Genomic DNA, 23,894 nt, shown 5'->3' on the forward strand with positions numbered 1-23,894 from the left:
GACAATACTTTTGCAGCAAGACAGCTGTATAAAACAAACTACTTGATAGAATGACTTGCAATTTCACAATGCTTATGAGAGATGTACCAACTTAGAAAAAAAAATCCTACCAATAGTGTTGCCATCTATGGTCGAAGGCGAGAACTTTTCAGACCGCCTCATATATTTTTGCTGGATTTCAAACCAGCATCTTCAGAGCACATTACATGTTGTTACAGTTAACACGTGACAATGAGTAAGTGAAATAATCCAAATTGTAATGGACAAAAGATATAAAGCTTTAATTTGGTGCCCTCTAATGATGTAAAAAAAAAGAAGTATCACAGCTATGTAGGAGTTGATTTTAAGATAACAGTCTGCCAAATTTATGGCAAATTCATGCAACCATGCTTGTCCAAGTTAAGAGAATGCTTAGCAGCCATGGCTGACTCTAAAAATAATCTTTCTGACCTGTAACAACGTCTATAAAGCACTTTTCTTTTCTTCCATCTAATCCAAAGTGATGATAGTGAACCTTTTTGAAAGTCAGGTTACTAATGTTTCAAGAAAAGGCAAATAGTTATTAAATACTTTTTCTACTGTGAAGTGAATTTTGGGATGTTGGCTGTTTAGGTAGCAAATGTATTTTTTTTTTTTATGTTCTCCAAGGTGAATTAACCAAGTTAATCGATCTTCCTATCTGTCCACAGCAGGCCAAGTCACAGTCATGATGAGCTTCATACGCTCCAGGATATATCAGAAGATGGAGTTTATCCTTAGGAGAGCAGATCAGAGTTGCTAATATAACATGTGGTTTGAATATAGTGCAAAGGCTATATTTTATTAGTACTTGGGCTATCTTTTAAGATGTACCTTGGACATAGGGAATAGGAATAGTGGCGCTTTGTTCTTATATGTTTGAGGTGGGGAAAGTAAAAAGGTCATCTGTAGTGATTGGCCAGGCAAGTATGGCGAAGTCATTATTTAAATTTAGCTGTATCATTAGAACAAACTAGCCCTGTGTGTGTGTTTTAAGAATACCATATTGTTGGGATGGATGATGATATGACTGTTTATGTAGATATCTCTCTCTCTCTCTCTCTCTGGGTGTGTATGTGTCCATTGGTTTTCTATAAATGGAAAAAGATAGTGAACCATCTGAAAGTCAGGTGACTAATGTCAAGAAAAGGCAAACAGGTATTAGATAATTTTTCTACCGTGAAGTGAATTTTGGGATGTTGGTGATTTAAGTAGGAAATGAAAGAATCTAAAGTGTCTTGTCCATGGGACCAAATGGCAAACACATCATCAACAAAGTATAACCACATTAACACAGCTACATTTATATGTAGCTGTGTTAAGTATTTTGTTTTCAAAGTGCTCCATGTAAAAGTTAGCTAAGGGGGGGGGGGGTGGAACCCATATCAGCACCATTAGCCTGTTCATAGATTTTTCCTTACCAAGTAAAATAACTTGCATGCATAACACATTTAAATAATTTGAAGATAACAGGAAGGAAATAAGACTTTATTAATTCTAGAGTATCTATTAGTGGTACATTAGTAAATAAAGATATGACATTGAAACTAATTGTTATATCAGTATTTTTAAGGATATCTATTAGAATGTAGGAATAAAGAAGAGGTTGTAAAGAGGTGTGTGAGGAGCAGATTTTTTACATAGAGAATTGAGTGAATGGAACACATTACTGGAATACGTTGTCAGTTGAATGAACCCCCCCACGATGAGTCTGCTGACTCCATGCAGGGCATAATAATGAAGATAATAATAATAAATTATTTGAAATCATAGTAATAGTTCTACTCTTACTGGATGAAATTTAATGAAATTTGGTAATTAAGATTTCTACTAAAATTTTATCTAATCATCCTAAATTTGATTCTAAAATGGACCACTTTTAGTAGCAAAATGATTTGAAGTGACACAAAATTCTAAGTTACAGATTTCAAATGTACTAATAAATATACTGCTATACATAACCAGAAAAACAGCTGGTTCAGTTGTTGCTATAATGATTGACAGAGTACATAACATTTGTTTTCTTCTTCATCCTTGTTGTAAGGATGAAGAAGAAAACAACATCTCATTACCAAAACTTCAAATCACATTCCATGGATAAAAGACTCCTACACTGAAGGAGAATAGAATAGAATGCAGACCTCAAATCCCATATATTTCTGGCATTTCAGAACTTACAAGCAGAATCTTGAAAATGTTTCACCTGATATTTTTTTTACTACGTATTTTCTTCAACAAAATTTCTAACCTCTAATCAACTACAAAAGACCAGCTTTTGTCTCTGTCTCTAGTTGGTGTTTACTAGATTCCTTGTGAATGTAACTATCACTTTAGACAGACAGGCCTTTTTGTGAAAAAAAAAGGATTGGCGAACATCAACATTATATGGAATACCTTAAACCTCAAAAGTCCTGTCTTGCACAACATTGTATTGAGACCAAACACAGTACCCTTTGGAAGGAGGATTGCCTTCTCCACAGAGTAGCTATAAATAAGAATGTCTGTTCAAAGTAAGTTCTGAAGCCCTATTACATTGGCCTAATTTGAATTAGAATGATTGCCTCCCCTCTCCCCCCCTAAAAAAGTTATTCTACGTAAATATCAGAATATTTGATATGATCCTTCTAGTACAGTACTAGCTATATTGGTTAACTGATGGTATATTTGCATTGTATTCTGTTTCTCTGAATTGCTTGCTTCACCTACACTGATAATGTACTGTTAGTTTCAGTACAAAATATTTGTGATAATTTCATTATAATTATTACTGTATATAACATGTTTTCTCTCTCAATAATGATGATATCATTATACAAGAATGCTGCTAATGCAAAATAAACCTTTGTATGTATTAATTGTTGTAAATCATTTTCATATACACCACTTGCTACATTTTAAGGTGGTATCACTAGTGTCGCAAGAAGTAGTGATGTGTAAAGAGGGCTCTGTTTGAGATAAGTTTTTTGAAAAAATTAATAGTATATAAGTGTGTGTTTATGAGTAAGAACTGCTATAAAAGTTGTGTGCTTGCAGTGTTATTGGTGTGTGGGATTTTTTGTGTAGGTTTATTTTATCAAATTAATAATTGAAACACCAAAAACACACAAACAGACACACTAAGATACACAAAGCAAACAAAACTATTTAATATTCAAGTAAATTTGTCAACGATAACTTAAAATAACACTTATCTTATCAGGAGCTCTCAACAAACACTACAGACTACAAATCCCTCTAGCGGTTCTAGTTGTTCTTGACATGATGTTAGGGCCTCCCTCGATGAGTCTGTCGACTCCTTGGAGTTGCCCGAAATAATAATAATAATAAACTGGTGCCTACCCTTCTCTCTTTTCTTCTTGCTCCTTCCTCCCCAATGCTATTAGAGTATTTGAGAGTTAGGGATAAATCTTTGCCATTTTACTATTTCTTTTCATTTTATGCAGTGGGAATCTGCCATCTCTTCCAGGGAGCCTCACCAAGTAGGCTAAAGTCAAATCCCACCTAGTCAATGTGGGATGAAATGGGATCAAAACCCCCAGATATGCAGAAAGGGCCTCTTCAACCCTACCACATTTTCTTGCAGCAACTTCACTCCAAAATCCTAATATGTTTGTGACTTATACTACATTTCATGCTGCATCAGTTGTCATGCAGAATAATTAGAGCCATGTTCAGGGCTTAGGCAGAGGGTCCTGTTTTGAGAAGTATATTACAGTCTCCAACACAAGTTACCATTACTGTGAATGAGGAATACAGAAGGTATGGGATTAATCTCAGAGGTGAACTTTATATTGGCACTTGGAATGCATAGGGTCTACAAATGAGTACTCTTGATGTTGTCTGTAAAGAGATGGAAAAGTATAAAATTGACATCCTGGGAATTATAGAGATCTGACAGAATGGAGAAAGTGTCATTGTTGTCAATGAATAAGTCAGCACAAGAAGAAGAGAGGGGGCTACCCGTGGCTAATCCGGTAAGTTGTTTGTAGACTGTTTTTTGCCAAATGAAATAGTTCGAAGTTAAACAATGATTGAACAAAGTAGTGATGTTTCTTGGGAACAAGTTGTCTAAGATGTTGATGACTTCTCCAACTGGAATGTTTGTAAACAGAGATGTGACATCAAGGCTTGCTAGTATATCATCTTCAGATATAGGGATATTTTTTAATTTTTCAATAAAATCTTGTGAGTTTTTAATATAAGTATCTGAGTTGTGGATGTGTTGTTGTAAAATCTTGGCTAGATATTTAGACAGTTGGTAAGTAGGAGAATAGATTCCATCAACTATTGGACATAATGGTATACCTTCTTTATGTATTTTAGGCACACCATACAATCTTGGATTCAATGGGTGCATGGACCTTAGCTTTCTTATTAAGTCTATAGACCAGTTAATCATTCCATGTAATAGTTCATTGGTGTCGTTATGGTTTTTTTGCGTAGGATCTGCACTGAGAACATCATAAACAGACGTGTCTGATAATAGATTTTTAATTTTTTCTTCATAATCTTTTGTATTTAAGATAAGCACAAGTTTAAGCCCCAAACTGAATGTCATCAACAACAGGAACAGAGCAGTACTAAAAGAAGTGGAATCAAAACAAAACCAGATGGAAAGAGTACTGTGAGGAACTGTACAGCAGAGAGAATAAAATATGGAGGTACCCCCCCTTACCAAGAAAATTTCAATTTGGAACCTCCTCCACTTAGGTATGAAAGAGCAATTAAACAGTTTAACAACAATAAGGCTCCAGGTGCGGATAGAATCCCAGCAGTTATCATATTATGTCATTTTTTTTATTGTAGAAAGCTTTACTGCTGGATTATAAAGTATATTATACTTGACAAGAAATTATATTCTTGTTTTAATCCTTCAACCAAGCATACTTGTAATGTTTCTATCTTCAATGCTAGTCTACTTGTATATAGAGACTGTCTTAGTAGCCTAGTCATGAAGATACTTCACAAGAAAACTTTGTTTTCTACTTCTTCATACTATTATTTTACAGTATCTCCATGTAGTCTGGAGGCTATTCATGGGAGATCCACATGAATAGCCTCCAGACTCCAGCCACGATAACATTTATTCACACACACACACACACAGGCATAAGGTTTAAAACAAGAATACAATTTGTGGTCAAGTATAATAAGTATCTTTTTTTTTTTTTTTACCTTTATTCTTACATTTTTCACTTAACAAAGGCATTTATATTAAGTGTAAAATGTAAAAATAAAGGTAAAAAGATTATTTTAAAATGATAAAAAATTATAAATAATGAATGGCAATCACTTCCCAAAACTTAGAGGCCGGCATTCAGTCTGTCCTATTATCATTTTATATAATCAGATAAATGTTCCTTTCATTATATCTGCCTTGTGTTCATTTGTAAGATTACATAAAACTGATAGTTCTTATAATAAATGTGGATTGAAGCTAAGTTTATTTATTTATTTATTTTTACCTATGAGAGGTCAGTATAACTGAACGGCCATTTCTAACAAGTTCAAGTATGAGATCCCATAAAAATCGCCTGGTATATGGGTCCATTCCTGTTGTTGGCTCATCCTAAATGAGATAAAACAAAAATAATATTATACCATTTTTATATATATATATATATATATATATATATATATGATGAATTCGATATTTAAAATTGAAATTCTTAGAATATTTCAATCCAGTAATATAACAAAACAGAATTAAACACGAGATGAAAAATGAAATTAGTGAAATTCTTTCTTTCGGTGTTACACGGTGATTACCATTCATTTTAGAAATTATGGACTTTACATATAACTGTTGATCAAATCATTGTTTCTTTAGCATATGTGAAATGTAACTCAGTTTGTCCTTGTATACTTGTATATACTCCAGATGATGACCATAATATGAAGGTTGAATGTCGGGAAATTAAAATAGTTATAACACGGTTAAAGTCCATTATTTCTAAAAAAGGAAAATATGAAAAACATTAAACCAAGTAAGTGAAATGTTTTATTTAGACAGAGACACAAATATTGTCTATAAGCATTAGAAAAAAGATGAGAATATTAATATGATGTCAAATACCAGATCATAAACATATATATATATATATATATATATATATATAGGTCGGGTCTCTTTTTATGCGGTAGATATGTTCCACAGAAAACCACATATAAAAAATCGCACAAAAAAAACCTAACCTACGTTGAAAAATTAGGGATACGTTCCATAATTTTCTAAAACCCCATAAAACCAAAGCAATGAATTAAAATAAACCTAAAATCACATTAAAAAAGTTTATAAAAATTCAAGAAAATAATGCCTAAGTTTGTTTTAAAGCTTTATTCATTTAATTTTATTGAAAAGTAGCAATTTTTTTTACATTTTTTCATCAGGATTATCATCGCTATTAGACAATATTCAGCAACATTTGTGAACTGGTGCGAAATCACTTTCATCACCAGAAGAGATAGTCAGCGCATGAGATCTGTATAGTAAAGACAATGATTCTTCACAAACAGAATTAGCTTCACCCTCCTTCTGTGCTGATTTTTTAATTCTAACAATGTAATCAGTGATTAAACTTTGCGATGATGATTTTACTAATTTTTTATACAGTTTGCAATATCCAGACATATAGTTCTTCAGCTCACGTTGGAATTTAAAGGCTCATTCAGAATTTGTGTCATTAACAAGAAAATGATTTTCCAATTTATTGCACAGTTCAAGACTTTCTCGAATTATATTTGCAGTGAGGGCGACAGGTTTTTCTTTTATTTCACTATCGTTTTCTGGATCTTCGATGATATCTAAAGTTAATCGATATACAATAATATCATCGTCACTTAAGGCATTATCCACAAGCAATTCGACCACATCATTCTGGCTAAATGTATCAAACCCTTCTCCAACAATTTCATGTGCCAAAGTAATGATTTCAGCTGATAATGTAGATGTTTGAATGGTTGCACTGTTTGCAATCCAGGCCAAGCTGCTTTCCAGCAGGCATTTAAAGTTTGTGGTCTTATTTCAGCAGATGCAATATGATTTAAACAGTCCAAAATAGAATTTTTTTTTCCCAAATGTCAGTTAATGTTAATGCTTCATTTTATAGTTTATCCAATATAAACTGAAAAGTGTGCTTAACATAATATTTTTTGAAAGTAGCAATTATGCCTTGATCTGGTGGCTGAATAATGCTTGTTGTATTGGGTGGAAAAAACACTACCTGCACATTTGGATGTTCTAAATGCGGATGACTTGGTGCATTGTCAACAATTAATAAAACTTTAAAATCGAGAGCTTTTTTTAGTTTCACATATGTTTCCACTTCTGGTACAAAGCAATTATTGAACCATTCAGTAAATAGAGCAGCTGTCATCACCCAGGCCTTTGTAGTAGTCATCCAGTGTACCAGCAGCTGTTTTAGAGCTTTGCCTTTTAGAGGCAAAGATCTAAAATGATCTTATAACAACTGAACAGATACAAGATGAAATGCGAACACATGAAACTGTTCTACAAGGAGAAACTGGAGAAGAAACAGAAAAGCAAGTAAGACAACTGAAAGAACTTAATATGCAGACAAGATCATCAAAAAAGGAAAGATGAATTAATAAAACAAATTGAGAATAAACAAAAAATTATAAGATGTGTTAAAAAAGAAACTAATCTAAAAGAAAAAGGAGTCATAATAAAAAATATAAAGATAGAGAAGGTTTCGGATCATCAAACGAAGACTCTTCAGGCTCAGAAGAGTTTTTCAACTATGAAGAATCATCTCATGCTAATAAATGGAAAGCAAGAGATACAATTAAAGGAAAAACAATAAACTTTACTGGTTCAAAATTTTCTCAGTAAAATTATAACTCCTGGAACATTAATAGCTTTCCTGTTCACATCCAAGAAGGGCTTGACAGACCAGACCAGATCTATTACAGCATCTGAAGTTACCACAGCCTATAAAGAATGCCAGACACAAAAATTCCAGGACCTGATGGTCTTGAAATAGAACTTTACTGAGAGGCCTGAGATTTTATTCTTCCCATTCTAGTTATACTATTTAATTCTTTTCTCTCATCAGGATGCACACCAAGTGAATTTGTAGTAAGCCATACTGTTCTCATTCCAAAACCTAATAGAGATCACACCTTAATCAGCATCTGGAGACCTATTTCTCTGTCTAATACTGACTATAAGATATTTTTCAGCATTATCAATAATGGGCTCAAAGTGGGTATGAGATACATACTTAAAAGCACACAGGTGTATGGAGTTCCAGGCCGAGCAGTAGAATTTAATCTGTTTCTGCTAAGTGATCTATGCTACTTAGTTAATACAAAAAAGCAGTCAATGGAGTGCTATCAGTAGATCTTACTCAAGCATTTTATTATGTCCACCATGCTTTCTGTCCCATTCCTCCAGCCAACTGGTGTGGGTAAAAAGCTGGTATCCACTATCAAAACTGCCCATGCCAATTCAACTACCTGCTTCTTAGTTAATGGGTTCCTGTCAGACCCGATCAAATTCAGAAAGGAGTCAAGTAAGGTTGTCCTCTTAGTCCCCTGCTCTTTGCATTGGTTCTTGAACCTTTCTTACAGGAAGTCAACGATACACGTGCTATGCGAGGAATAACAGTTCCTTCAACTATGAAGGAAAATGAGGTATTAGCATATCCCAATGATGTAATGGGCACTTTGAAGGATAATGATTCCATATACATCTTTTTTAGCATTTTGGAAAAATTCAGCAAGATCAGTGGATTAAAATAATGCAGACAAGACAAAATTAAAAGTTTTTAGAAAGTGGGATCTTGGAGACATTCCTTTTGGACTAACCTCTAAGAGGGAACTCCCTCATTATACTTGGAATTCCCTTCATCACTTTCCCAATATACCAGTTCAAGAACTTGTATACAAAAACCTTAAAACCTTAGAAGACTGAAAAATTGGGCTACTTTCCTTTTCTTCTAAAGTCATAGTACTCAAAACAATAATCTTCCCTGTTCAGTTGTACATAATATATATTACAGACATTACTAAAGCTGAATAAAAGCAATTACATAGTAAGCCTGTGCAATTTTTTTGGTTCCAGCCAATACCGAGAAGTTAAAAATGAATTTCTTCAACTATCAAAGAAGCATGGATTTGGGCTTCCAGTCTTAAAATTCTGCTATTTAAGCAATACAACTTAAAAAATCCATAAATCACAGACCAATCACATATATGGAGACCTTTTCCTGTACTACCTGGGTTTTCACTTCCCGTGTTTATTATTACCCAAGACCCCATGGAGTCAAAGACTCATCTGGGGATAAAGCTGAGATTGTTCCTGAATACTAAAACACTCTGGTCTTAACTCTAACACTACTACAACACTTTGGCATTGACATTCTTTTCATAAAAAAAAAAAAGAAAAATTTGGTATAAAGAAATCTTTAATCTCTTTTTTGCTGTGAACTTCTGTAGTCAGGTAGTGACAACAACACTTTGTTTCATAACTTATTGAAGTTCCAAGGATACCCTAACAAAAGGCATCTTGCTTGGAGAATTGCATATGGTCTTTCAATATCATCAAATGGAGGTACTTTAATTTTGGAGATCCAATCTGTTACCAATTGGAAACAGTAGAATATGCATTCTACAGCTGTCCTCTTGCCCTGAGTATTTGGAACAGATTATGTAATATGTTTGGGATTCCATTATTTACAACAGAACAGATTACTTTATTGTAGTACCCACCACTTGTCAGCAATGGGAAGAGAATTTTGATTTTTATAATTAATGAATTAAAATACCATTTATGGAAGGTTAGAAAGAAAAAACAGATTTGAAAACCAGCAATATGACATCCAAATGCTTTATAATATTGTAGTGTGGAAATTTTATTGTTCAGTTAGATGATCTTTATATTCAGAAAGAAATATTCTAGGAAATATCAAATTTTTGGCTAGGTGGTGTACACGAGTGCTTCCCAAACTGTGGGCTGTGCCCCCCCCCCCCCTTGGGGCCTGTAAAATACGAAAACAAATTTAAAATGTTTTAAGACTAAGTAGATTTTTTTTATTTTAAAAGAAACGTATTTAACTTTTATTATGTATTATTTATTTTTTGTTATTTTTTATATTTTAATGGAAAAATTCACACATTGGTGTTGGTTCACAAACTTTGCTTCCTGCGTATTTTGGCGCTTAATGAATATTAGTAAATATTGCTTATTCATATGTTTCATTTCAAAGTAGTGGTTAATTGTATTTACTTCGAATGCTCTCCAGGGAAGCTCCAAATCTTCCTGTCCCTTTCATCACGCGTTCGTAATCAGGGACTGTTGATATTGACTTTATATACATATTAAAACTCGTTTTATATTATCACTGTCATCTGAGCTAGTTTTCTGTTACCAATAAAAGTTTCGCATATACTTCACACATGAAAAAATGCTTAAACAAGTTCATGTGGGGGAGATAGTAATAACTCGCTTGCAGTAGTAGACAACATGCCCTCCCTAACAGCCACTATACTGCAGAAGCAATAAAAATAAGTACGTTTATTATGCCATTGAATAAGGTATGAGGAGTCTGTGTAATATATTTCTCAACAAATAGTGCAATTAGAGACAACTGGGATAAAAACACAATAATTAATGAATCACATGTCCCCTCATACAGAAACTATGCTGTATAGACTGAAACAAAACCATATGTTGCATGGGCAAACACAGTATCTAACTAAAAACTATTGTTATTAGTTAGATGTGTGTGAGTTTGATTTCCCAAGGCAGCAATAAAATTCAACCGAACGTGTTAAAATTCGTAAAAGTGTTAAAACTAAGTAATATATATATGTAATGAATGTTATGGCAGTTTTGCATATGGAATTCGGTTGAAGAGAGTTAGCATTTCAACTCAATTGTCAGCTATGCTTTTATCTTTCGGTTGCGTGATCTTTTGTTAATACTGCACCAATCATATGCACGTTTTAATAACCTGCCTTTGCTGTATGTTTCGCGTTAGGCTTAATTACTGTAAAAGGAGAAAAGTCACAAAAGAGAAAAATGTTCCTGGTCTGGGGATTCTTCCCTTATTCAGGTAATATTCACTAATTTCATGTTGTCAGTCTGTGGTGTGCCAGTATCGGTAAGTGGTGATATTATTTGATCTATTCTATGTTAAAAAATTGAACCCTGAGATGGATAAGTGGCTGATAAAAAATAAAAAATAAATCCTGCGAACAATCAGAAGAAGCAGAAACAGACTCAAAAAAAAAAGGACAGTATTTCATATTTTACCAGAACAGCCCGCATTGTCTTCAGAACCAACCGGTAAGAGGCAAAAAATGTAATATATGCATTTGATTTTTGCAATATTTGTTGTGTATGTTTTGTATTGAATATAAATATAATATATATTATAATAATATATCTCTCTATTATGATTTTTTTTCGAGGGGGACCGTGAAATATTTTAATTTTTGCAAAGGGGGTCCTGACATCCAGAAGTTTGGGAAGCACTGGTGTAGACCACCCACATTATGCAATATTCATTAGGGGGAGATAAAATCCTGTCTATTTTTTGCTATGAGAGGTTTTTTAAATGGTCATGCAGGGATGACTGGAGAGCAATCCCAGGCAGAGAAGGCTAACTCATGGCAGTTAACTCAGATAAGTCTAACCACCTGGGTATCAGTTATCTTTGTTCAGTTTAGTTTCAATTGGTCTTTTGGTTGTTCATATATATATGAGATTGGTGAAAAAGGAAAACTGATAGCCTTTGGCTATATGATGACATAAATGAGCTGCGGCCTTTCCTTTCTTCTAATATTATCAGGCTCTCCTGCACTCCCCCCCCCCCCATACTAACTACTCTAGGCCTATGATGAGCACCCCTTTACTTTTTCACCTTGATAAAGGGTGACACCAGTCTGGGTAGTGGCTCTTCCCAAAATCCATATCATTACACATGTCTGTATGGATAGGGATATGGACCTTGCATTATGGACAAGGTCCATCTCCTTATTCACATGCAAACTTTGTTTGCTTTCACTTGGATAAAGGATGAAACTAAGAATATAATTTCTTGGCAACTTTAATGTGTTTGCAATGTTAATCTGGTGCTGTGAAGGGAAGTCACACTTTCCCACACAGCACCAGATCTACAGCAGCATCCAAGTAAATATTTTATCATGTCCATTTCTGTCTCACACCATACTGCCTGAAAACAGATGTCACTATTTCTCCCTTGCATCTCTGCTTTACAATGGCATAACTCTTCTGCCATTATAATAGTCTTAGACGTCAACTTGGGGAAGTTTCGTGGAGGGAGGAATTGGAAGGCCGGGATATCATTAGTGCTTCAGAAATTGTGAAGGAATATTTGTTAGCAGCAATGGTAAGCTGTATTCCATGAGCAAAGAAGAGGACACAATTTGGAGTAAAGTGAATGACAAACAATATTAAACAGGAACTGCATGGGAAAAAGAGGCTATGGAAGAGATATCAGGAGACAGGTGAAGAGAAGATGCATGAAGAATATAAGACACGGGCCAGGAGAGTGACTAGTATGGTAAGGAAGACGAAACTGAAATATGAGAAAAGATTGGCCCTTAGATCCAAGGAAAATACTAGGGAATTTTTTAGCCATGTGGCCAGGAGGAGAAATGACTGTGGAATAATGACATTATGGGATAAAGATGAGAATAGAGTGACTGATGCAAGAAGACACAGTGGAATTGTTCAATGAACACTTTATTGGAGTATTTCATCCTGGAGGAGTCAATTTGAATACTAGAGGGATAGGGAAGGTTCGAGGTTTAGAGGTGCAGGAGGAGAGTGTGTTCCACATACTGAGTACTATGGATGTTAGTAAAGCTGTGGGACTGGATGGTATTTCACCACGAGTTTTGAGAGAATGTGCTAAAGAACTGACAGTGCCTTTGACCTGGCTTTTCAATGAAAGTCTGGCTGCAGGAAAGGTGCCCATGGAATGGAAGGAAGGTAAGATAGTGCCATTGCATAAGGGCGGTAGCAGACTGGAAGTGTCTAATTATAGACCAGTTTGTGTGTCATCAGTAGTTAGTAAGATCTTGGAGAAAGTAGTGAGGGATTGTATACAGCATTGGGCAAATGAAGGTAATGTTATCTGTGAGAGTCAACATGGATTTGTGAAGGGGCACTCTTATTTTAGCATTATGCTAGCCTTTTATGATAAAGTTACAAGATCATTAGGTGAGGAAAAGGCATATACTGCCATTTTCCTAGACTTAGCAAAGGCATTTGACAGGGTGCCACACGATAAGCTGATATTCAAGTTGGATGTCAAATTGGTCAACTGTATTCAGGATTGGCTGTCTGATAGGTATCAGAGAGTTGTGTATGGTGGAGCAATATCAATGAGGCAGAAGGTTATAAGTGGGGTTCCACAGGGCTCAGTACTGGAACCTATATTGTTTAACCTTTATATCAATGACATTGTTCGTGGATTGCAAGGGGATATTCAGTTGTTTGCAGATGATGCGAATCTGGAAAGGGTTATTAGTAATAGTGCAGATGTGGTAGCCCTGCAAGAGGATTTAAATAAGCTAGATAGATGGGCAAATGAATGGGGTATCAGTTTAATGCAGTAAAATGCAAGGTCTTGAGATTTGAGACACATGATGGGAAGCTGCATACTCTATGAGAGGAGTTAAACTGGAGGAAGTAGGGGAGACAAGAGATCTGGGGTTGATGATTGATAAAAACCTGAAATTTAGGGGGACATATTGCAAAGGTAGTGAAATTAACACAGAGGATTGCTGATATGAGAAGATATGAGAAGAATAATGAGAAGGACACTGACCTGCAGAGATAAAGTGGTTATCATTCCGTTGTATCAGACCCCACTTAGACTATTGTTCTCAGATCTGGTCCCCAGGATTTGAAGGGGATAAATTAACTGTGGAAAGGGTACAAAGGCAGATAACAAAGATGGTGTCAGGACTGTACAATGTTAGTTATGAGGATCGGCCGAGGGAATGTGGACGGCAGAGTTTGGTGGATAGAAGGAGAGGTGATATGATTGAGACTTTGAAACTATTGAGAGGTAGTTACAGGGTTGACACTGGAGAGTTCTTTCGCTTGGTTGAACAGCAGGAAGGAGCCATGACAAGGGGCCATCCCTGGAAGTTACGAAAGAAAACTGTGAGAAAGAGAGTGAGGAGTGGTTTCTTTGCATGGAGGATGGTTGAACCATGGAATGCATTGCCTGATAGAGCGGAGAGAGGGAGAATGGTCAATGTGTTTAAGGAGTGGTATAATAGACTTTGTGTTTCCTAGGAGGGACCTCCCTCGATGAGTCTGGATATACTTGTCTTTCTTAGAAAATACCTCCCACGATGAGTCTTTTGACTCCATGGAGGCCTGAATAATAATAATAATAATAATAATAATAATATCAGCACCTCCCCCCCCTCTCTTTCTAGCTTTCTATTATCTATTTCTATTATCACAAAAGCCCTCTAGCTCTATTTTCATTCATTTGTCATCCAACAATGCTTCCATTATTTTGATAGTTTTTGTGGCAAATGCACATGGTCACAACAGTTTCACTCCTCTCATTTCTGATACTTCTTCACAATAGTTCATTTCTGGGTATATAACAAGTCCTACCGACACAGCTTCACAGATATAGTCCTCCACACCTTCTCTTGGCCATTCTTCTCTATCACTTATGACATAATTTTGTCCAGAATATGAATACGCTCCTTGTATTCTATGTTGCTCATACATTCACTTCTGTTACCAACATCCATCCATCCTCATGCAGGGTCTCTGTGATCATCCTGACCCCCCCCCCATTTCTGTGCCTCTCACTATTCAAATCTCTCCTACTCCTCCATATCATGTCTTCCTTCATTTGATTTTTCTGTGCACCATAGTCATCACTCTCCCTTGCAGCAACAGCTGCTGCTGCAATTTACATCAAATCATTTAAATGCACTCCATCACTCTTTTACAGTGCCATCCATCCCTCAGATTCATATCACATCATCAATTTCCTGATATGTATCCTCAAGCAGGCTATTATGACAGCACTACACAATTAAGTTTATTTTATCATTACCTCTTATCAACAATTTTCCTCCAAATTAGTCTTTACTTTTAGCACTCCAATATTATTACATTTAACATTCTGTTCTTCTAAGACACCTCTGATTCGGTCAGAGGTGTCTTCTAAGAAACCTCTGACTGAATCAATCCACCTAAACTCTGGTCTTCCTCTGGGTGTCTTTCCTGCCATCAAATACCTGTTTTGCTAATCTTTTCTCACCTATTCTATTCTATAGGTGGCCATACCATCTTAGAATGGATCTGCTCACACATTCTGAATGATAACAATGTCAAGTTCCTTTCTAATATGTTCATTTTTAATATGATTCTGCAATTGATGTTGTCTATTCAGTTCGCTAATTTTTCTCATATATATAGTCTCTAGTCACAGATTGAATGCTTTATTTCTAACCCACTCTCAAATCCATAACTTAAAACTGGTTTGAATACTGCACTGTATACTGCTAGTTTTGGGTTTTGGCTAATTTCTCTTTTATTCCATATAAATTTATTCAACTGGCTCTCTGCCATACCAGCATTGCTTATTCTGTTGTCTATTTCCAAATTTAATTTGTCATTGTGTCAAGAAAACAGTGCCTAAATGGCTGAAATATTTTACTTGTTCTATAGGTTCCCCACTAAGAATGCAGCCAAAGTTTTCTACATCTCTGCCTATTTTCATAGTTTGGATCTTTTTATTGCTGATTTTCATGCCAAAAATGTTTCAACTGTTAGAGAATTCAATTTAGTTAGAGAATGCTGAAGATTTGTACTGGATATGTTTAGGATCATCATCTGCAAAAAAGCAAGTAGCTAAGTTTGATATCTCTGATTTTGATATCAGGTTTAATGTCACTTTCTTTCATAATTTGATCCACATATATATAATGAATATGAGTGGCAATAATGTGTATCCTTGTCTTACACCTGATTTTACATCAAACCATCTTCTTGTATTTCCCTCAATTCTAACTGAGGACTGACGACTTACATATAAACTATGTATTGCTCTGTATAATGTTCCATTTATTCCATATAACTGTAGTGTTTTGAAAAGTTGTTCTCTGGGAACCTTATCGTATACCTTTTCCAGATCTACAAAACTTAAGTACAGATCCTTGTTATATGTCCAAGGTTTCTCAACTACTTTTCTTAAAGTGAAAATCCAATCTTGACAAAAAAATTGCTCCCTGACATTGCAGAGAAAGGATGAGTTATATTTAATGGAGTAGTGTGTCCTCCACGATAAGTCCTTAGACTCCTTGGAGGTGTCATATAGTAGTAGTAGTAGTAACAATAATAATAGATCCTCCATTGAAGATGCAGTGGATGTTTTCCATGTTTCTGCTTATTTTCATTGTCTTTTTTTTTTTTTCTGCTGATTTTTTACACCAAATTCACCACAACAGTAATTCAATTTAGTCACAGAATTCTGAAGACTCATACGGGTTTATCTAGAAATATAACATCATCTAGATAAAGCAAAGAGCTGAGATTAACATCTCCAATTTTGATATCAGGTTTAATACCACTTTTGTTCATAACGATCCATAGAGATGATGAATAACAGTGGAATGCACATCCATGTATTACACTTGATTTTACATCAAACCATCTTCTTTACCTCCTTCAATTCTAACTGCTGACTTATAACTGAAACATAGATTAAGTATTGCTTGATATAATGTCACATTTACACCATATAATTGTAGCATTTTGAACAGCTTTGGAACTTTGTCATGTCTTTTCCAGATCTATGAAACTTAAATATGGATCCTTGTTATATTCCCATGATTTCTCAACTTTGTCTTAAAGTGAAAATCTGATGTCGACAATGTTATCTGGCCTGAATACAGCTTGTTCTTTACCAACTTCCCTTCCACAATTTTTCTTAGCCGTTTTTTAAGTATACTTGTATAAATCATACAGGAACACTCAGTAAGGAAATACTGAAATAAGGAAATCTGTAATTCTCACATTCAGTTTTATTTCCCTTTTCTTAGATAGGTACTTATGAGATCACTGCTCCAGTCATCTGAAATTAGACTCTCTGACAAGGCATTCTGAATTAGAGAGTGAAGTGACTGTAAAACTTTTATACATCCATATGTGAGCATTTCTGGTCAAATATCATCTAATCCAGCTGCTTTTCCACATTTCAGATTTTGGATGGTTTTTGCTACTTCAAGCATTGATATGTATTCATGATATAATTCCTATTGTGTTTTCTACCACTATGCTGTTACTACTTGTTTTATTTAGTAGCCTTTCAAGTAATTGCTCCATACATGTAGAATAACATTTATCTTCAGTTTTCATTTCATCTTTATTATCTCTAATTACTTTTTCCTCCATTTCTGATCTTTTTGAATAGCCTCCAGAATATTGTGCTAGTTTCCTGATAGTTATTTTCTATGTTCTTGTTAAAGTCTTGCTGGCCTGATTGGCTGAATGGATAATGTATCCATTCTCCATGCTGCAGGTTTGAATCCTGCCATTGGCATGGATGTTTGTGATTGTTCTATTAACTCTGTGTGGAAAGGGAATCTACTACTCTATCAGTTCTTCTAGCAGAAGACTTTACTAAAACCCTATAAAGTATCGAAGTGACCATATGGCATCAAGTGACATCAAATGTGAATAACTACCAAAGTCTTCCCATGACTTTTGTTTAACTAGTTTTGCATGGTGCTTACTTTCTTACATTTTTCTCTGTATTCTTTAAGAGCACAAGTTGACTTACTTGCTAGGCAGCACTTTCAATATGCTTTTTTCTTCTCCTTCACTGTCTCTAACTTCCTGAGTCCACCATAGAGTTCTTATTTTCTATCCTTACAGACAATGTTACCACATGCCTCTCAGCTGAATCAGTCCATGTTTTCTTCAGAGTTTGCAAATGAATTTCAATCTCTTTCATTTTTACAAGAATAATGTTTTTGTAGTCTCTACAATTCACATCTGAAAGCTGCTCAACTTTGATTCATTTGAAAAGTTTCTCAGACACTTTCCTTGTCAATAAGAATTTCAGTTTTATTCTTTTCAAAACTAAATCATGATCACATCCAAATCTTCTGTATACTTGTGACCTAAACCAGTTGGAAAATATTGTTATCCACAATAACATAGTCAATGTGACTTTTCTTATTTTTTGTATCTTTCCTCCATGTGAATTTGTGAACATTTTTATGTTCACAAATTCACATGGTGTTACTAATAATTAGTCCATGTCTTGAATAGAAATCCAGCAGGTACTTACCATTATCAGCTTTGCTCTTTTTCTCCAAATTTTCTATTGCTATATATCCCTGCTATTGCTGAACTGTTCCACAGTTCAGCAGTAGCAGGGATGAAGGAGGAGGAAAAGAAACTTGTTCTGTGGGTTTCAAGGTGTACTGTGAAGGGATTTTGGGCAGTGGCTGTACGTGTTCTAATTGGTTTAGCACAGAGTGGGGGAATTATTGATACCGTTTGATGATGAGCATTTTCCATGAAAATATTTATAGAATATACAAATTGCAGAGACTAAACGTCTATGTGAAAGTGGGGGGGAGTAAGTTGGTAAGAGATGGATCATTTATCAGTCTAACTGCTCTCCTCTGTATTGAGTCAAGCATTTTGAGGGAGCTTTTAGGAGCCCCACTCCAAATGTGAGAACAGCATTCGATAGCTGGGCGGATTTCTGATTTATATAAGGTTAACAGTTGTTTTGAAGTGAAGTAATGTCTTGAGTGAAAGAGAAAGCCTAGTTTTTTGGAAGCTGAGGATGCAATGGTTGTGATGTGTTGATGCCAGGAGAGGCCTGATGTCATGGTAACTCCAAGAAGAGAGATTTCATCTTGTCTGGGAATTTGAGTGTTATCAAAAATAATACTGGGGGAAAAATGGTTCTTTTTTGTGAGAAATAAGAGAGAACTAGGTTTTACTAGTGTTGAAGTTGGCGAGGTTATCTGAGCCCAATCAGAGGATGTCTTGGAGGTCCGAAGTAAGGGAAGTTGTGGTTGATGTTCTGTGGGTTGAAGTGAGTTGTGTAGGGTAAGGTTTATCACATGAAAGGGAGGAGGGTAATGTGCTGTTATCTGCAAAACTGTGTATTGGGTTGGAGGTCAACTGAGAGAACTGAACCTTGTGGGTCCCCAGCATTAGTTGGATGTGGAAGGATAGGGAGCCATCTATCATCACACATAGTGTGCACCCAGACAGAAAGCTGGCAATCCATCTGCAAAAGTCCTGAGACAGTCCAAATGATGGAAGTTTGCTTAGTAAGCCTTTGTGCCAGACCGGGTCAAAGGCTTTAGAGATATCAAGTGCAACTACTTGGGATTCGCCAAATTTTTCCATGGCATATGTTCAGAGATGGGTGATATATGAGAGAGAAAGTCACCTGTTGATTGGCATCGACGAAATCCGTACTGGTGGTCACTTAATAGCTGGATACCTTCAAGGTAGACTAGGAGTTGAAATTGATGGTTTTCTCCATCACTTTAGATAGGATAGAAGTGAGTGAGATAGGGCAGTAGTTAGATAACAGTGATTTGTCACCCTTTTTGGGAATGGGTTGAAAATAAGCCAATTTCCAGGCTTTGGTTTATATACCAGTGGAGTAAGAGAGTGTGTAGAGAAGGCATAGAATAGGAGTCAGTTCTGCTGCACAGACCTTCAGGACAATTGAAAATATGCCAGGGCCAGGAACTTTTTTTTTTTTTTTGTGTCTAATTTTAACAACAAGTTTATGAGCTCTTTCTTGCAAACGGATACAAAGGGCATTATATGTTGGGCAGTTGGAATGACTGGGGGGAGGGAGGCATTTGCCATTGTCAGTTATGTGTGCATTGGAGGCAAAGTGTAAGCCAGGAGATTAGCTTTTTCTGTGGGTGATGTTGCAATTGAGCCATCTGGTGTGATAGGGGTGGGAGTAGTGTAGGGCAAAAGTTGTGACCAATTGCTTTGGAAAGAGACCAAAATGCATGGCTGCCGCTAGGATAGGCTGCAAGTTTCCTGCTTTTTGCCGGTTCAAATTCTGTTTTGGAATCACTGATAATTTTTTTGCATCTGTTTCGGGCTTTGGTATAGGCATTGAAGGAGGATGGAGTTCTTAATTTGAGCCAGTTGTGGTATGCCTGATTTTTCATTTGTACAGCCTTGGCACATCTTTTGGAAAACTAGGGTTTGGATAGGGGAACGGCAGTTCAGAGAAGTGTGGGGAAGATATGTTTTCATGCCAGTGAGGATTACTTCGGTGATATGTTCAGTGCATATGTTTGAATTAGAAGACTGCAAACAATAGTCCAACCATGGGAATGAAGCATAGTAGTCTCGAAGGCTGTCCCATTTGGCACTGTTATAATGCCAAACCACTCTTGTGCAGGTGTGACTGTGTAAGCATTGTTGAATGGGGGGAGGAGATTAGCACTAGGTTGTGGTCAGAATTACCCGGGGGGGGGGGGAGTCACTACATTCACTGTATATTTGGAAGGGTCATTGGTAAGGAAGAGATCTAGGGTATTTGGGGAGTGATTTGGGTTATTCTGGTTGGCTTGTGAACAATTTGTGTAAGGTCGTTGGTGATGACAAATATTTCAGCGTCTCTGGCTGCAGGATCTGTACAACTAGAAGAGGAAAGCCATTTGGTGTTATGGACATTAAAATCACCTAGGAGGATGATTTCACTATTGGAAGAGTGGGACTGGAGAAAATCAACTTTTGAGGAGAGGAAATTAAAGAACTCGGAGTGGTTGGTGGTATTAAGAGAGCTATAGAGACAGCAGATGAATTTGACTGAGTGGGGGAAGGATATTTTTAACCAAAGAAGGTCAAAATTGGGCAATTCTAGGTTAAGTGCTCTCTGGCAGGGTATGTCAGAGTGGATATATGCACACACACACACACCACCCTTGGGTTGAAAAGAGTTAAATAGTATAGTTTGGATGGTTGAGATAAATAGTGCTGGAGGAAGGTGAAATTTGAGTTTCTGTTAAGAAGAGTAGGTGGGATTTGGTTGACTGCAGATGATAGTGGACACAGTTAAGGTTGGAGTTGAGACCACGGATGTTGGTGTAATGGACATGCAAGGGTCTGTGGGGCATGGTTTTGACCAAAAGGGTCTTGCATGTTTCCCCATGCAGTGCCTGCATACTGGTCACCAAGGTCACTACATGGCTATTAGTGGTGTCATTTGGTTTTTGCACTAGTTTGGTTTGTTTGTAGTCTATGGTCCAGCTGTTGTCTCCATTTTAGCATTTTTCTTCTAGCTGTCTTCGGAGGTGGCATCTTTGTACCTTTTATGCAAAGGTTAAGTCAGGGCGAGCATGTACACGTGATTGGGAACAACTGTCCTTTAGCTTGCTATTTATCGCCGTTATTAATTTGGATGTGTTTGTCGGTGTATCACAGATCACTTTCATGAGATGTGGAAAATTCGTTCCGTCCTTTCTTTTGTTTATCAGTCTGAAACAATGACATTTGATGATATTCCTGGGATCGAAGTTGCAATCACCTGCTAGTTTACTAACATCTTCTTTTAAAGATTTACTGTTTTCCTCAGGAAAGTTCAGAATAACAGCATTGAGTCTCATGTTTTTGGCCTCGAGCGATGCATGTACCGTTGATGTGATTAAATCTCAGAGTTCATTGGCGGGTACAGATGCACTTGCGATCAGCCACTGGTCGCCGAGTATCTCGAACTTTGTTTTCCAACTTTCAGATTTTGGACAAGAAAGTATCGATTGTGTTATTAAGGTGTTGTTCGAGATTTTCAACTCATTTGCCTAGGTTCAGCAGCTGTTTAACAGAAGGAAGGCATATCGAACAGAAAAAAGGCTGGTTCAGTTCGATAAAAAGCTTGAGCGGCGATTTATCTATTTTCGAACAGGAAGTATGTAGCCAGTTGCAACAGAAATCGCACAATATACCTTTATTTCTTTCGGTAACTTCGGATTCACAACTGCAGCACTTTATATTGTCTATTGTCTTTCGGTTTGTTGACTATCGGCTGTGCTCCACTGATGTGACTCGAAGAAATCTTTCGTTGTTGGCCTTTGTTGCCACCATCTTTATTTCACATGGGGCATAGCGGATGCTTTCATGAGGCTGTTTTTTAATTATAAAAATAACTGATATGAAGGACTATGGGTACTTACGAGTTGTGTGGAAGTAATTGGCTCCTTAGTACCCTCTGTTTTCCATTTACTGGTTACTTTGCGCAAAAAAATACTTGCAAATATGATAAAATTCGGGAGCACAAATTTAATGAATTCACATGCTCTGCCTATCGGATCATTTTCCGATAGAATACACTGTGAATGGTGAGAGAATTAAGGAATTTGAGGTTCACTATGAAAAATATGTTGCTAGTTAACGTGATCTCCCACACTGAGTATGCTGACCCCTATGGAGTTTTTGCTGTAATAATAATATTGCTAGTCTGAGTAGTAGTAGTAGACAGACTGCATTTTGTAAATTTGTTTTCTTTTCCAATCTTGCTTGATGTAAGTAACCATCCATTTGTTCTGCCCTGTGATGATGAGATATTCATAAAATATTTTTATATTAACTTTTTTTTTTTACTTTATTATAAATAATTTGTGTATAATCAATTCATTAAGTCTTTGAATGGCAATTTGGGATTTAGCCGACCAAATTGTATTCTTATTGGTTAAACCAAAATAAAAAATGATGGTACGACATGACAAGTCTTTGAATTAAGTTAGTATTAATAATACAAAATAAGATTTTAACTTGATTTAAAGAGCCGTTTTACAATACTAGTTAATGTCACTTACATATCCTCTTCTAATTGCTACAATAAACAATGCAAGTAATGTCCAAGCCAACATAATAATTAGATACTACCTATTTGTTATTACAAATTATATAATTATTTGCTAGATCCTTTCTTTTTCTTATATCAAGTATGAATAAAAATATTGTTTATGTGTAATATACCAACTATGTGGCTTCATCATAAATTTTCTCTTACCAGAAAGATGATTGGAGGGCTACCTAACAAAGCAATGGCAGCAGATAGCTTCCTTTTATTGCCTCCACTGTAGGTACCAGCTATTTTATCTGCATACTGCAATAGATCTAACTTTCTCAATGCCCATTCTACTACCTGTTAAGAAAAATAAAATAAAATAAAATAAAATAAAACATGGTAATTTTGTTAGTTCACAAGAATCGATAGCATTTTAAATGATTCAGCCAAATTATATATTTATTCAATTATATATTCAGCCAAATTACAACCCAAAGAAATATGACTTTACTGCAGATCAAAAATTCTTCCACAAAAAATAGTTTAAAAAGTCATAAAATAAACATCCAACAAAAAAGAAACCCCATAAAAAACAAAAAAAAAAATTAAATAAAAAAAACTCACCCACCAACATTAATCTTACCAAAAAAAAAGTTTCTTCATCCACAGCCTAAATAGCAATATAAATGATGTGTACCACCCACCACCTACAGTCATCCAAACCGGAATTACTATTCTTATCAGAACTCTAGCCTCAACAACTACTGTTCACCCCAATTCCATAAACTACACATATACAGTTCTTTCAACCAAAAGGTTAGTTCTGATGAATGCACTTGTGCATTCATCAGAACTAACATCCCATGCCCGTGACTGCAAAACCTCGAATCTTCCCTGTCTGCTTTGGCTCAGAATATCCCTGCCAAACCAACCTGTCCTTTTCATATGCTCTCTCTCTCTCTCTATCATTCTCCGAACTCAATTAAGCTTCTGACCTCTTCAACTATCGCTCTCTAAAGTTTGAAACTTTCTACAATCTAAATACCCTAA

The 23,894-nt window shown here is 35.8% G+C and overlaps 1 protein-coding gene across 2 annotated transcripts in view; it reads right to left on the minus strand.

Moving 5' to 3' along the window:
- LOC150103869 (ATP-binding cassette sub-family A member 2-like) overlaps nucleotides 1-23,894 on the minus strand; it is a 975,482-nt gene that overhangs the window by 77,380 nt on the left and 874,208 nt on the right. For both annotated transcript variants that reach the window (XM_090397162.1, XM_090397161.1), the window contains exons 43-44: nucleotides 23,067-23,201; nucleotides 5,484-5,587 (exon numbers count right to left, since the gene is read on the minus strand). In XM_090397162.1, the coding sequence (XP_090253288.1) occupies nucleotides 5,484-5,587; nucleotides 23,067-23,201 (239 nt within the window). The remainder of the gene's footprint in view (nucleotides 1-5,483; nucleotides 5,588-23,066; nucleotides 23,202-23,894) is intronic.

The sequence above is a fragment of the Typopeltis vanoorti genome, chromosome 8 (assembly GCF_054136105.1).
Source record: "Typopeltis vanoorti isolate ZY-2024b chromosome 8, IOZ_Tvanoo_1.0, whole genome shotgun sequence".
Taxonomy (NCBI): domain Eukaryota; kingdom Metazoa; phylum Arthropoda; class Arachnida; order Uropygi; family Thelyphonidae; genus Typopeltis; species Typopeltis vanoorti.